Source organism: Chenopodium album, chromosome 21, assembly GCF_948465745.1.
Source record: "Chenopodium album chromosome 21, dcCheAlbu1.1, whole genome shotgun sequence".
NCBI classification, from domain to species: domain Eukaryota; kingdom Viridiplantae; phylum Streptophyta; class Magnoliopsida; order Caryophyllales; family Amaranthaceae; genus Chenopodium; species Chenopodium album.
Genome location: NC_137854.1, coordinates 17,298,529 through 17,315,045, shown reverse-complemented (window position 1 = coordinate 17,315,045; position 16,517 = coordinate 17,298,529). Strand labels below are relative to the sequence as shown.

The following is a 16,517-nucleotide window of genomic DNA, read 5'->3' as shown; positions in this document are numbered from 1 at the left end:
AGCTTCAGACTAAAACCGCTACCTCTAGCGGTTATAGTATATAAAGCGCTACTTCAAGTTGCGGTTTATGTACTAAAACCGCTATCTCAAATAGCGGTTTATATACTATAACCGCTACTTGAGGTAGCGGTTCTAAGCTAAAAAAAATTAAAAAAAATTAAAAAAGTTTCCCGATCCTACGTGGACAGCAATTTGGTAAATAAGTTATGCAAAATGGTAAATAAGTTTCAATTTAACCATATTTTCGTAAATCGTCCCCTTAATTGAGAAAATATCGAAAATTTTGTGTTTTTAGGGTGAGTCGTTGTAACTTGTAAAGGAGATAAGGTTGGTTGTTATATAAGAGGTATAAGCTTAAGTTTTGGAGGAAAAAAATAAAATTTGGCCACACTTACCGGATTTTGTTGGTAGAAAACCAAAATGAGTAGTGCTACTCAAACTTTTTAAATTTAGTGGGTAATTTTTTTGATAAAAATTTTAAGTGAGTAGTTGACAAAATGATTTATTAGGTGGGTAGTTCTTGACAATTTTTCCTAATGTATATTTAATTAAAATTCAATTTGTAGTAGTTTATAAAATATTATAATTTGAAATAGAGGAACTATATCGTCTATATGTCATCAAAATACGACACTTATATAAATGAGGAAAAACTTGTGTGGACCTGGTTCACAATAATATTGTGGACCTAAGGTCTATACGCTTGAAATTGTTATGTTAAATATAATGACCCTAATTTTACATAGTACACACATGTCGATCGACGCTACGATGAATATAGTGACCCCAATTTTAACATTGACCATTATTAGTGCTGTCAAATTTCAAACCGAAACCGTTTAACTGCCCGAAACCGACCGACCCAAATGAGAACCGAACCGATTAAAAACCGATATTTTTGAAACCGAAAACCGACCCGAACCGTATTTTAGTAAACCCGAAACCGAATCGACGTGAATAATGTTAAACCGTATAAGAACCGAACCCGTTAACAAACCGAACTGAAAGAAAACCGAACCGAAAAAGAACCGAACCGTATCTAACCCGAAACCGGTTCCAACCCGAAACTGTTTAAACTGGCAAAAAAACCGCTTACACCGAACCGTTAGCAAACTGCTACCCGTTTGCACCGAACCATTTAAAAACCAAACTGATTGTAAACCGAACTGGTTATAAACTGAACCGTTTATGAACTAAACCGCTTCTAAATCGAACCGTTTACAAACTTTTTTATGTAATTAAATGGATTTTTTTTTTACCGGAATATAATTAAATGGATTAAATGATTAAATAAGAAGCATATAATAACCTAATTGTAAAACAATAATACATTAATACACTAACTCTTATAATCTACTTTGTAATAAACTAGTAAGATCAGTATGACTACACTTGAAACAGAACATAATATGTATTTATAAAATCAATGAGAATTTGTTTATTATATGATGCCAAAACATGAAATGATTCGCGACTTGCCGACTTTATATAAAACTTGTGAACGCAAAAGGTTAGCAAGTACTATCAAATTTCAAACCAAAACCATTTAACTGCCCGATCCAAACAACTTGATAAACAATTTATTTTTTGAAACCGAAACCGACCCGAACCGTAATTTAGTAAACTTGAAATGGAACCGATTTGAATAACGTTAAAGTGGTTAAACCATCGAAGAACCAAACCAGTTATAAACTGAACCGAAAAAGAACCGAACCAGTTAAAAACTAAACCGAAAAAGAACCAAACCAGTTATAAATTGAACCAAAAAAGAACCAAACTGTTTCTAACCCGAAACCGTTTCCAACCGGAAACTGTTTGAACCGGGATAAAAATCGTTTACACCGCACCGTTAACAAACCGCAACCCGTCTGCGCCGAACCGTTTACTACCCGGACTGTTTACAACCCGAACCGAATTAAAATCGCTTAAGAATAAACCGAAACCGAATCGAACCGATAACTATTTAAACCGAACCAAAACCGACCCGTGAGACAATTAAACCGATTCCAAACTGACCCGATTAAATACCGAACCGATTTCAAACCGAACCGAAATCGAACTGTCTAACCGTTTTGACAGTATTCATTATTATTCATATTGACCAGTATATCAAAACAACCATTATAAAAAAATTAACCTCTTATGACCTTCATAATAACACCATGACTTTTATTATTTTTTTGAATAACTTTTTTTATAACACATTGATTTTTTTTTCTTAAAATTTTATTAATAAAACGACCATAATGTTACTGATATTAGTGGTTCACAATCAACTACTACGTAATATGAATCACAAGTCCTAAAAACAGAGGGAGTATTTTAAACAAAATGTTAAAATCTGAACCGTCCAAAACCTGTGCAAAAGCTTCCAAAGCAAAGATGGCTAGTTGATGTTTCTCAACTCTGACAAAAACATAAAAAAACAAATAAATAAAAACAACTTCTCCACCTCGACTCTTCCAACCTTTCAACACTCTTTTTACTATTCTTTCCCTCTTTTTTCTCTCTCTCTATTCTGCCCCTTTTTTCTCCACTCAACACTTTCCTACATTTTTTTTTTGGGTTTTTTCTCAGATTTGTCTAGTGGGTTTTGAATGGTTCTTTTTTTTTGAAGATTTTTCACTAAAATGAAGTCAGATAATTCAATGGCGGTTTTACATGGTTTTCTGCTTCTACTTCTACTTCATTCTGCTTTTTCTGCTGATGAAAGTAAGTACTTTTCATTTTCTGGGTTTTAATTATTTTTGCTAATAAGATTGACCCACAAAAATGCTCATTGTTTTTGCTATTTTCTGTTTATTCTTGCCATTTGAGATAAATTTGCTGGTTTGTTGTATTTTTGCTGCATTTTGGTATTTTTTTTTTTGAATTTAGTTTTACCTCATAATTTTTGAAATGTGCAAAAATTGGTCCCATCTATAGAAACAATTAAGATTTTGTAGTGTGAAATAGTTGATTTGGGTTCCAGCTCAATTTGCTGTTTTTCTAGGACAATGTTGGCATCTTAAGGAATATTTTAATGACAGCCTTGCAGTGTTTTGTAACCAACAAACTAACTAAAATAATTTAAACTTTAAGGGTATTAGAGTAATTTTGGATTTATTTGAACATGATTTGAGTCCATTAATGATCTGGTAATTTAATGAGTCTTGTTATAGTAATAAAGGATTAATGATTTTTCACAATTCTACTTGATTTGTATGGGAAGGTGATCTTAGTAGATTTTTGACTATGGTATTTTTGCAATGTTGATGAATTGTAGGGTGAAATACTGAAATTATTGCCTTTTTTCACCATGACTAGGTTCGAGTTTTGAAACCATGTCTTCCTAGCTACTGTAGAGGAGGAAGTGAGATTGTTATGCTATGTTAAGGACCGAGGAAGGCCGATAAGACCTTATGTTAACTAGTGAACTCGAGGGTTTTCGTGAAGCATAATAGTTACCGTAGTGTGTCTAGTGAGGCTCTTTGTATTAATAAGGGTAGAAGGGTGGAGTTATTTGCAAGCAGTCTCATCATATTAAACTATCAAACAGCTATATGTGTTAGACTTTTGATTCGAAATGCATTGATGCTCTATTTGGTAGGTGGTAATGAGTGATGCAATGTAATGGTAATGAACTTGTAACTAATTTTGGAATGAAAGTCTCATGTCAATGTACTTGGTATGATAGTAATGCAACTTCAAACTAAGTATTTGTCTTTCTGTATAAGTTAATTTTACCAGTCTTACCACTCATTGGAACCTCAATTTTTTTTATTGAGTGGCAAAAGAAATTTGTGATGAAAAGCACATACCTAGAAGCCAGAAAGCATTCTAATTATTATTTCACGAGACTTTCCTATAGCTCATCACCTGTCTTGCTATTGATTACCACCTTCTCAACATGCTGTGATAGCATACAACTTCACGATATAAAATGTGTATGTAGAAAAAAATAATAATATAGCCCTGTATTGTAAGAAACTATAATATTGCCTATGAGAATTCTCTCAGCTCTACTGGCAGTCGATAAGTATAAGGAACTTTTCATACCTTGAGTATGGACAACTTTCACTTATCCTAGAACTGCAAAGATGTGAATTATGAAATTTAAATAGTCCTAATTTGTCAATTTTATTGTCATCACCAGCTAGAACTTCTGCATGATCAATTTATCATTATGTTGCCTTTTGTGGTAAGTACATATTTGTAATTGTTTCTAATATAGATGTAAAACAGAATCTAATGCCCTATTTTATTTAATCAAAATCAATTTACTTTGAAACCATGAATTCTGAATGTACGTCAGGTAAAGCAATATTTTGGGTTCTATACGAGGCTCATGGAAGACTTAAGATTTACAAGCATTCAAGCACAAGCAAAAAGCTTTGGTAGCTTGTAAAAGCCTTCTTAATAAGAATATAACATTCAAATCATGCTAATTTACCACCTTATCCCTATCTTGTTAAGAATATGATGCAATGTTATCAATTTATATGGAATTTACTGCTTCTACTAAGTTCCCTTAAACTAATTATATTCAATTACTAATCAGAACCCTCCTTATAATTAGTTTCAGGAAATTGGTATTAATTTGAGACAGAACAATTTATGCCTTTCAAGATAGAGTTCTTTGTTTCACTCTGCTTTGTAGATAAACACAGATATAGCATTTCTATTTTCTGTAGATGTGTTTTGTCTTTTCACTGGTAGCTATTTCACATGAGATAAATATTTCATCTTTATCCCATTAGTACTTTCTTCCTTTTCATTTAGATAATGATCTTTAATATCAATTCCATTGTTGGGTACATTCCATTTAGTATGTTCACCACCTTTGTCCGTGCATGGGCAACTGTCCTTGAAGACTTTTGATTCAAGTTGTTGGTTTAATTGTTGCTTCGAGGTCTTAGTTGAATATAAAGAATAATATATCACATTGCTTTACTTTTGCAGTTTCAAATTGAATGAAGGCTACTAATAAGTGTAAGAAATAGAAGAAATGATATCTTAGATAGAGATTTGGAGAATATAAATTTTCATTTAAAGCTCTAATGATAGGATCTAGGGTGTAACCTTGATTAACATCAGATTTGGTTGATGTTTAATTTATTTCAAACTTTTACTATGATCAATTGTTTTTGAGTCTTATACAAATTTATAACTATGGTCAATATAGAATAAAGTAAGAGTGAGTAGACAAATATAAGGGACTTAAATGAAAAGAAGTAAAACATACAAAGTGGAGGTAGTATGACTGTATGACAAATTTATTTATTTATTTAAATTTTTAATTCTCCATTATTCCAACTCTTTGTCATCTGCACAAGTGCATGTTTATCTTTGCATTTGGACATGTCTAAACCTTGCAGTAACCTCTCCTTCATCTTACCTCTCCAATTCTACTGTGGAAATCTTCTTTTAGTTTTCATCTCTTTCTGCCTGTTCTCATATACCAAGCTTTGACAAACACTTATTTTTCCTACAATCGTCTTTTAAGCATAGTTTGAAAGCCCAACATTCATTTTTTTTTTTTTTTTGAATGGAATAACATATTGACCCATATAATAAAGCTGGATGAATAACTGACTTATAAATAATTTGCTTCACCTTAGGGGCACATTGTATTCCTAGATTCTCCTCTATTCCTCTCCATATGTGCCATTCAGACTTGATCCTGTGCAAAACCTCTTTGCTAATATATTTGCTTTCTGGATAAAAGACCAGTTGTACATAAACCATTTTTCTCCAGCTTCTAAATTTTTATGGGCTGAAATAGAATTTTCCAATTCAAGCTTTTCAATGTGAACAGGACTTATATGATTAATGGAGACGTTGATATTATACTACAGTCATTAAATTCATTGAATTTTGCTTTCAAACTAGTGAATATGAATTGGTACTTTGTACTCCCTACTAAATAAGTGGTCACAACTACGACAATAGACTTTTCAATGTAGATGGGTTTCAGTAGTCTTTTTATCTTAGAACAGTAGAACAAAGTAGTTGTTATTTGAGGAGACAAAGAGGGAGTTCTAACAGACTTGGAAGATCCTGATTATGGTTGTATCATAAACCTATTTAACTATGCTCAAGTAGTTTATCAGGGTGATTATTTGAAAAGGCTTTTGATCAATTAATTAATCTGTTATCAACTCAGGACATGTTATCGTGAATGTAGTACATTGAGAGAGAGTGAGAGTTTATTACCATCCTAAAAAAAAACTTGGCATCTGTGTCATCTTGCAGTATACAGCTTGAAACATGCAATTATGTTGTGATTTTTTGGTGATGTGTGAATATTGTAATTTGTATTTCACTGAACAATTGTACTCACTCTTTTGCAAAATTCTACTCTATGCAGATGCCTTTATAGGTGTTAATGTAGGAATGGATCTCTCTGATGTGCCTACTCCAACTCAGGTGGTCGCCCTTCTCAAAGCACAAAATATCCGACACATTAGGCTTTTTGATTCAGATCGGTCTATGCTCCGTGCACTTGCAAACACAGGAATTCAAGTTACTGTCTCTGTTCCTAATGAACAGCTTCTTGGAATTGGTCAATCAAATGCTACTGCAGACAACTGGGTAACTCGGAATATTGTGTCTCATGTACCTGCCACCAACATCACAGCCATAGCTGTAGGTTCTGAAGTTCTTACTGCCCTTCCAAATGCTGGTCCAATACTAGTCAGTGCCATGAAATACATTCATTCAGCCCTTGTTGCTTCAAATCTTGATTCTAGGATCAAAGTGTCAACTCCACATGCATCATCGATTATACTCGACTCTTTCCCACCTTCCCAAGCTTTCTTTAACCGTACATGGGACCCAGTCATGGTTCCCTTATTGAAATTTTTGCAGTCTACGGGTTCTTACCTCATGCTTAATGTGTATCCTTACTATGATTACATGCAGGCTAATGGTACGATCCCCTTGGATTATGCCCTTTTCCGTCCTCTTCCCCCAAATAAAGAAGCTGTAGATACCAACACTCTCTTGCACTACACCAATGTTTTTGATGCCCTTGTTGATGCTTCTTACTTTGCCATGTCCTATCTAAACTTCACCAATGTCCCTGTTATTGTGACTGAATCAGGTTGGCCTTCCAAGGGTGACTCATCTGAGCCTGATGCCACCATTGAAAATGCTAATACATATAATAGTAATCTCATTAGGCGAGTTCTGAACAACACCGGTACACCCAAACATCCTGGAGTAGCAGTAAGTACATACATCTATGAATTGTACAATGAGGACTTAAGACCTGGATCAATCTCAGAGAAAAACTGGGGGCTTTTTGATTCCAACGGTGTACCTGTCTATACTCTGCATCTAACAGGTTCAGGGACAATATTGGCCAATGACACTACGAACCAAACTTACTGTATTGCAAAGGAAAATGCAGACCCTAAGATGCTTCAGGCAGCTTTGGATTGGGCTTGTGGGCCTGGAAAAGTCAACTGTTCAATTCTTTTGCAGGGAGAACCTTGTTATGAGCCTGATAATGTTGTCTCCCATGCAAATTACGCTTTTGACACTTATTACCATAAGATGGCCATGGCACCTGGTACCTGTTATTTCAATGGAGTGGCTACTGTCACAACTTCTGACCCAAGTAAGTATCACAAGGTTTTTAGTAAACTTTACAATATATTCTCTGCACCAGCAATGCGAGCTCTTTTGATATTTGGACTAAGTAGTTGAGTCATTTATGTAGCTGCTGTTGTGCTTTTATATGTTTCCCTTTTACAACTTCAGTATATAAGAGGAAGAGAATTGTCTGAACTCTAGCTCCATTAAAAGAATAACCCCTTTGCCAGTGCTTATTCTCAGACAGTTTTCCAATAATGCCGAAGCATTGGATTATTCACACTTCTGGTTGCTACATCTTTATGCTTATCATAGTTCAGAGCTATTAGCTAAATTGCCATCATTTACTTGCTTAATAATTGTGGCTGTTTCATGATCTGTGGAATAACTATTATATTCGTTTCTGCAGGTCATGGCTCGTGTATATTTCCTGGAAGGTATGTATTGATTTTGACCCTCTGATCATTTCAGTTGTTTGTACACTTGATATCATGTTGCTGACTTCTTTTTGGTTGGTTTAATTTGGCTTAGGGCCTATTGATGTTGTATGAGCTCACCAGTTACGTATCTGCCTAGTATTAATATATCTTGTTTTACCTTTCGCAGTGGTGGAAAGAATGAAACCCTTTCAAATAGCACAGCTCTCGCTCCTTCTGAAAGCTCAACAAGCCATGGTACTCCATGTCACTTCTTTCACGGTTCTTCTTGGATTCATGTGGTATTGAGCAGTTTTCTTTTGTATGCATATTCTTTGTGACATAGAAGTTGGTATTCTGCATGCGTAAGCAGCTGTAGCTTCAGCATATTCGTTAAGATGTTTGGATTGGTTCTATTTAGAAAGGTGCCACAGACCCAATTTTGTATGTAGAGGAAGGGTCAAAGATGGCAATAGGGGTTTTTTCATTTGAGGTAAATTGTTCAAGGTGTATGATCAATCTATCAAAGAATAGAAAAGAAAAAAGATACAGAAGAGATGGATGATCAATTGGATTTAATGTATCATTTTTTTTTTTGAGGAAAAGGATTTAATGTATCATACTTCCTATTTATTAAAGGATTTTTTTTTTTTTTTTTTTTTTTTTTTTAGCCACCAACACTTGATATTCATTCATGAAATTGCCTCACACTTCCTATATTTTTTTTTGTTGACGGCCCGACACACTTCCTATTTATTAAACCGTTTTTGTGCTTTATTATTATTTACAAGATTTTAATTTTTTTTTTATTTACTAGATTTAAACCCGCACGTTCTCTATTAATAATTAATCAACGTTCATTATTTGTGAGATTGGCAACAGATGGGTTTAAACAAGATTTTAAAAAATGTTGATTTTAAAGTAGGGATAAAAGTCATTGAATAATTACATTCTTGTATGGTGTGTTCACCCGCACACAAGACACATTGTTTTATTGTCTAATGGACTATTCAGGTGAGTTTTCATGCGTTTGCATAGCAATGTTGGAAATTATCCTTTGACAACCCGAATCAAACTTCACTTACAGATTCCATATGGTGACCATCTCTGATCCTCGTTGGAAAGTGAAATGTTTATCAGAAAATTATATATTTGAGAGAAAGACTCAGGAATATAAAATGGGTTTACAACCATGTGTTTCAAGCAAAAACTATTATAGTATTACAGGTCAAGAATGAGTGACTCCAATTATAAAGATAAAGGTAAGCTTTTATGGTAATGGAAAAGGTTTTTACAATGTCTCTTTTTCTCAACATTGTACCAATCATAATGCTCAAATCATAAAGATAAAGGTAACCTATGTAATATACAAAGTAATTCTTCTTATATACTATGAAGTACTAGTGAAAAATACAACGAACCAAATGTATAGTGACAGTAACATGGACGGAATATATGTGCTCATGTCATGTAAAAGGTGAAAGATTAGAATTAAAATATTTAAGTGTGTAGCTAATGTGCTTATTAAAAGTACAAGTGTGAATACCCGAAATTTCATCTAAACCATTTCAAATTTGCACCCACAACCGCGTTTACCTGACTTACATATATTTCACTTTGTTGACAGTTCGGATGATTAATTTCCTCAGAAACATAGTATCATAGAGAGAAAAATACGAAAGAAAAATCCCAAAAAATGAGAGTTGAGGAAGCAGTTTTAATTGTTGTATGGCAGCTGTTACTAATAATGTCAGCTGCAACTCGGCCAGCAGCAACTCATCAAGTACGGATAGCAAAGCATGGGTGCAAAGACAGGTGCGGGAATACTAGCATTCCTTACCCTTTTGGCATAGGTCCTAACTGCTACCACAACCCTTGGTTTGAGGTTGAGTGTAACAGAACGAGTGGTGAGTTCTTGTTAAAGAAGATATCCGAATACTATTATGGACAGCAACTTGTAAAGTGGAGGCCGCTGATAAGCTGGGAACAAGGTCGAAGAACTATAACCATTGAAACTTCAAGCTTATCGTTTGGAGGAGGTGATCAAGATGGTTCTGTGTTCTTTCATGATACAAATATTGCAAATTTAGAAGAAAGTCCGTTTTTATTCTAAAGGAAGTATAATATTCTGATGGTGTCTGGTTGTGGGGGTGCCACAATGTTGGTAGATAGGTATAACAAGACATTGGCAGGATGTGCAGCATTCTGCATCAATGGTTCTAAACCAGGATCAGACTGTTACGGTATTGGCTGCTGTCAGGCCACCATTTCGCGTTCCTTTAATTATTTTAGTTATAATTTGTCAGTTCTAGCCAATAAAATTCTAGACTCCTTTAATGGGGCGATGGTGGTGGATAGAAATTGGATCATAAACAATCGTAAAGATATTCTAGCTAAAGTCGAAGACTTGTCCTTTTTATCAGCTCCAGTTGTACTTGAGTGGACTGTTAAAGACTTGGAAATACACCATCTCAAATATGCCAATTCGAGTTGTGTAAATAATACTGCTAGTGCTGATGATGATGGAGGCTTAGTCTGTCGATGCAAATATGACTTTTATGAAGGCAATCCTTATCTTCCTTATGGTTGCCAAGGTATATATACAATTTGCTATATAAATTTACATACATTCTTTACTTATTCTTGCTCAAATTTATTCAAATTCGAGCTTGTACATGATGGTGATTATACATTTACATACCAATTTGCAGTTGTCAAGGAATGTGAAGCTTGTGTACAAGATTGCACCCGTCTTTCAAATCATAAATTTGGTTGTCCTCCATTTTCATACACAAGCAAACGTGAAGCAATATTTCCAATAGTACTTGGACTCGGTAAGTTCTTGAACACCCAACAACTTATACAAGTAGTTGTCTTTTAACATCACGACTTTGTTAAGATTTATGTTCAACTTTATTTACTTCCTCTGTTTTTTTTTACTTACTGGGCTTTCTATTTAAGTAAGTTTTACATTACTTTCTATGCTTGTTTAGGTCTGAGCATAGGATCAATGCTAGCACTATTCGGAGCATATTGGTTCTACAAAGTGATAAAAAGAAAAAGGGATTTGAAGATCAAAGCTATATATTTTGAAAGAAATGGCGGTATGTTATTGAAGCAACAAATGTCAACTTCCAAGGACTGCAACACTGAGAAAATTAAAATATTCAGTTCAGGTGAATTAGAGAAGGCAACTGATCAATACAACGAAAATCGTATACTTGGTCAAGGGGGACAAGGAACGGTCTATAAAGGAATGTTGGGTGATGGGAAGATTGTTGCTATAAAGAAGTCTAAAAAAGTGTGTGAAAGACTTTTGAATATCTTCATAAACGAGGTTGTGCTTCTATCTCAAATCAATCACAGAAATGTTGTTAATTTGTTAGGATGTTGTTTGGAGTCAGAAGTTCCTATACTGGTTTACGAGTATGTGCCTTGTGGAACTTTGGCTCAGCATATTCATGAACAAGACTTTCCTATCGCGTGGGAAATGCGGTTGCAGATAGCCACAGACATAGCGAATGCTCTTGCATATTTGCATTCATCTTACTTAGTACCTATATTTCATAGAGACATTAAATCTGACAACATTTTGTTAGATGAGAGATATAGAGCTAAGTTATCAGACTTTGGGATATCGAAGTCTGTTAATATTGATCAAACCCATGTCACCACAACTCATGTTGTCGGTACATTTGGTTACCTGGATCCTGAGTACTTTCATTCATATCAGTTTACTGATAAGAGCGATGTGTACAGTTTTGGAGTAGTACTGGTTGAGCTTTTAACCGGAGAAAAGGCAGTCCGTGTAGAAGAGGATGAAAAAAAGGGACTTGTACCATGGTTTCTTGAACATTTTGAAGAGACTAAACTATACGAAACATTAGATGCTCGAGTCATTAGGGAAGGAAAAGAAGAGGAGATAATGGTTGCAGCTAACCTTGCAAGAAGATGTCTCAACTTTGATGGAAGGAGAAGACCAACCATGAAAGAAGTTGCTGCTGAACTAGAGACACTTCGATCATCCTTACATCATGGATTGACAAGGAGCCAATCTGCAGTTTCATGCTTCGAGCTCAATGAATCAGCTTTTTCTTCTGTTGACATCACTTCAGAAGATTTTTAAGCAGAAGAAGTAATTTACAGCTTCATATTTCATTTAGATTGCATTGTGCTCATTTAGATTGCATTGAAGACGCACTGAGTTACAACTTCATAGAAAAAAAAAATAAGAATAAAAGCTGATTCATAGATAATAGCTTGTATAAAATCTTTTGAATGATTCTTTATATTAGTCAAATCATTAGAAAACCTTGTAATCAAGTACTCGTGTAGTAAACTTTCTTTAATTGATTTTACAAAAACCTTTGCCAGTGCTTATTCTCAGACAATTTGAAGCATTGGACTACTCACGCTTATGGTTTCCACATCTTTATGCTTATCATAGTTCAGAGCTACTTGCTAAATTGCCATTGTTTGCTTGCTACTCCGTATATAGTTGTGGCTGTATTTATGATCTGTTGAAATAACTAATACATTCGTTTCTGCAGGTCATGGCTCATGTATATTTCCGGGAAGGTATGTATTGATTTTTTACCTCTGATCATTTCAGCTGTTTGTACACTTGATATCATGTTGCTGACTGCTATATAGTTCTTTTTGGTTGGTTTAATTTGGCTTAAAGCATATTGATGTTTTAATAGCTCACCAGCTACTATCTGCCTAGTACATCTTGTTTTAGCTTTCGTAATGGCCCTTTCAAATAGTACAGCTCTAGCTCCTTCTGAAAGCTCCACAAGTTATGGTACCCCATGTCACTCCTTTCACAGTTCGGCTTGGATACATGTGTCATTGAGCAGTCTTCATTTGTATGCATTTTCTTTGTGATGTAGAAGTTGGCATTCTGCACTCGTAATCAGTTGTAGCTTCAACATATTTGTTAAGAAGTTGGATTGATTCTGTTTAGAAAGGTGCCACGGACCCAATTTTGTATGTAGAGGAAGGGTCAAAGATGGCAATAGGGGTTTTTTCATTTGAGAGGTAAAAAGTTCAACGTGTATGTATGATCAATCTATCAAAGAAAAGAAAAGAAAAAAATCATAGAAGAGATGGATGATCAAATTGGATTTAATGTATCATACTTCCTATTTATCAAAGGATTATTTTTTTTTCGTTCTTTTTTTTTTGGGTTTATCCACCTACACTGGATATTCATCGATGAAATTGCCTCACAGGATTGATTATTGCAAGTATTACTTTTAGCGTTTTGGTACTTTATTTTTTCTTTTATATTCTTTGATTTATGAGATGGTGAGCCTTGATATTTACTTTAAAAGCGCGATTTCTTGAGGGTAGCAGCAACAGAGCAGAGAGAAGCAACAGTAAGCAGGAGGAGAAGCAGCAGAGCACAACAGCAGCAGTAGACGAGGTCAATAGCAGCAGCAGAGGTGTAGCGGCAGTACGGGACAGCCGCAGCAGCAGGGAAGAGCAGTAGTAAACGAGGACCGCAGCAGCAGCAGCACAACCAACAGAGGACATCAACAACAGCAGCAAAGCATGACAGACATCAACATTAGTGCAACATATTCCACAGAAGGCCAAAGCAGCCCTCCAAGGACCCAAGCAGAGGCTAAGAGGCACCAAGATAGCACAGAACTAAGACACACCAAGCCTAAAAAGGCCACACCAACCTGTGCAGATCAAATACAGGCCCTGCAACCACATACTGTCACCATCACTTACTTGATCATCAAACAGGCCATGCGCTCTAGCACTTCCTTACTAGGCCATTGATTTGCGTTCTCCAATTTGCATAAATTTACTACTTCCGCTACAAATTTGTAATCTTTATTCAAGGTTACAGTACTCAATGAATAATTACAAAGTTCTAAACCTGCTTTCCAGATATAGAATGGAACCTCGAAACTTGATCAGAGATTTGCAGAAATAAAGATACAAAAGAAGAAGGAAGAAATAGATTTAGAGAGAGGAGAGTTAGGAGGAAGGATGTAATTTCATTCATGATGTTTTCATACATCACAAGGCCATATATAAGCTTTACATCATGTTTCGGGTATTTTTATGTCCCTCGCGAGAGTTACAACTCAAAGACTGGATTCAGCAAGGACGCCTGTACCTGCAAAACACACGGAGTACCAAATGGTCGGTGGTCCGCCTCCGAAGATTAAGTTAGTTGGGTTCGAAGTAAAACGTGCGGAAATAAAGGTATCTGCTCGGATTCCAAGCTCAGGTGTTCTGTTCCTTGACAGATCAGACAATGATTGGTATTCATTCAGTGTACGTCCGAAAATCAAGGTAATAAAAGTTAATCAATTGTGTCCTCATAAATGGGGGAATGTTCCCTATTTATAGAGACCTTGGGAAGTGTGCCCTTCCTAGGGTTTGATGACCTAGGGAAGGGCACGCCGTTTTTCCAGGGCCCCTTGGGATTTGGGCCTTGAAAGCCGCCATTCCCAGGGGCAGCATCTGCGTGACACGTGTCACCATTTGGAAGGTCCAAAGTGGCGCCCCTTCCAGTGACACGTGTCAGGCTCTGATTAGGCCACTTGGCGGGGTAAAATACCCAAATCATTTGCCCCTCACAGGGGACACGCGCTTGCCACGTGTCGCCTGTGACAGGTGTTGGCCTCCGGCTGGCCGAATTTGAATTTTTACTGTTGGAGGGAATCTAGGGTTTTACCCCCCTCTATAAATAGAAAGGTTGACCCCCCTTAGATTCACATCTTTGCACGAATCTTTGGGAGAATATCAGAACTTTTGACTTTCAAAGACTTTGACTTTCAAGCATCCGACACTCGGCCTTCCGTCTGCCTGTTCCAGCGAACCTGAGACCAAGCGCCTCTTAGTACCTTCTTCTAAGGTAACCGCCTGCTCCTTTCTTTGATTTATTTTGCATTCTTTCCTTGTTTTTGAAAAATGGTTTCCCAAACGCACGCGGTACGACATAGGATAGTGATCAGCCGGTCACCGGGGACGGCTGAATCTAGAACTAGCGGTGCCGATTGCCTGGTCAAGGACTCTGCTTTGCAAACTTCCCTGAATCCGACCGTTTCTGTGTCTGTGCAGGACACTATGACCAGAACAAAGAGAACCGCAAGAAATTATAATTCGGATGGTTCCTTCTACCATTTGGATGGGTCGACTATTTATTCAGACGGCTCCATTAGGGCGCCTGCTAATGAGGTGTCTAATAACCCTCCAAGCCCTTCTTCTGACCTTCCTCCAACCCCCACATACCACCATTCTCCTACCTTTAGTGGTACTCCTAGTGATACAATACTGTGGGAGGCCGAAAATCAGTCGGGACCCAAGCCTTCTGGACAGGCGTCTGAAGAGAGACCGAGGGAGGACCCTGCTGGCACCAGTCGGCAGTCCCTCAGCTCTAAAGAGAGTTCGAATGACGATTTGGCCTCGTCATCTTCTGAAGGCGCCTCCATTGATTCGGAGGAGGCGCGAGCTAAGATAAACACTACAAGGGAGTCCTTATCAGTGGAAAAAGGTGAGGGTTGGGCCGAGCCGCATGCTACTCGCCGCCAGGTTCGTGCTCCCTATTATCATCACGTTCCTAAGAGCAAGCGGAACTCCATGACTTCCGACCTTGCCAAGTTTCAGCTTAAGAATGTCATGGGGCATGGCTATACTCTCTCCGTGCCGAGTAAAGATGACACGGTCACCTGGCCGAGCATTGTCAGCTATCGCGACAAAGCCTTTGGTTGCTACGAGGCGACTATTCAGGCGGGTCTTCGCTTCCCCCTCCATCTGGCCGTGGAGAGGATTTTGGATGGATACCAACTTGGTATCTGGCAACTAGTCCCAAACTCATGGATCAATATCATTGGGTACGTTGCCGCATGTGAAATGCTGCGGGTGGATCCCAGCTTTGAGGCATTCGCCCACATGCACTACCTTAGCCGAGCGCCGAAATCAGGCGGCGACGGCTGGTACACCTTGTCCATTTGCAAGGGGTACATGATGGCAGTCGGCAAAGAGAACAAGTGGAAGGACTGGAGGACCAAGTTTTACATAGTCCATTTCTCTGAAAGCCGGCTGAACAAAAAATATAACAGGTGGAATAAGGATCCGCCCCTCCTGGCTGGAAAGAGTGCTCTGCCACCTCTCCCTAGGTGAGCCCAGGAGGAGATCTTTGACAGGGGTTTGTTCAAAGTGTCTGTTTGGACAAATGAGCAGGAGGAGAAGGAAGTCACCCCCCAAAGCTACATTCCCCTATACAAGTGGTTTTCAGATGGGGTGTACTTGGCCGCCTGTGGCCTAAGTAATGAGATGCCGAGAGGTAGTCGGCCGTCTGATATTGTTGATGTTTTAGCCGTTTTACCAATGTTTGTTTGCAGATTTCTAACTCATGGTTTTTTTTTTTTTTTTTTTTTTTTTTTTTTTTTTTTTTTTTTTTTTTTTTTTTTTGTGTGCATACAAAGTTATGGAAAAGCTCTCGGCCTCAAAGAAGCCGGCTGCAGCTTCTGCAGCCATGTACCGCTCGAATGTGCT

General features: G+C 37.1%; 1 protein-coding gene and 1 pseudogene across 1 annotated transcript; both read left to right on the top strand.

Annotated features, from left to right (window-relative positions):
* The first annotated feature begins 2,270 nt into the window (after window positions 1-2,270).
* Window positions 2,271-8,780, top strand: LOC145601136 (glucan endo-1,3-beta-glucosidase 3-like). The gene is made up of 4 exons (XM_081657081.1): window positions 2,271-2,712; window positions 6,350-7,603; window positions 7,988-8,015; window positions 8,185-8,780. The coding sequence occupies exons 1-4, from the start codon at window positions 2,631-2,633 to the stop codon at window positions 8,333-8,335; spliced, it is 1,515 nt and encodes a 504-aa protein (XP_081513207.1). The 5' UTR covers window positions 2,271-2,630; the 3' UTR covers window positions 8,336-8,780.
* A 910-nt stretch (window positions 8,781-9,690) lies between these two features.
* Window positions 9,691-12,120, top strand: LOC145600517 (wall-associated receptor kinase-like 1 pseudogene; annotated as a pseudogene).
* Window positions 12,121-16,517: the final 4,397 nt, after the last annotated feature.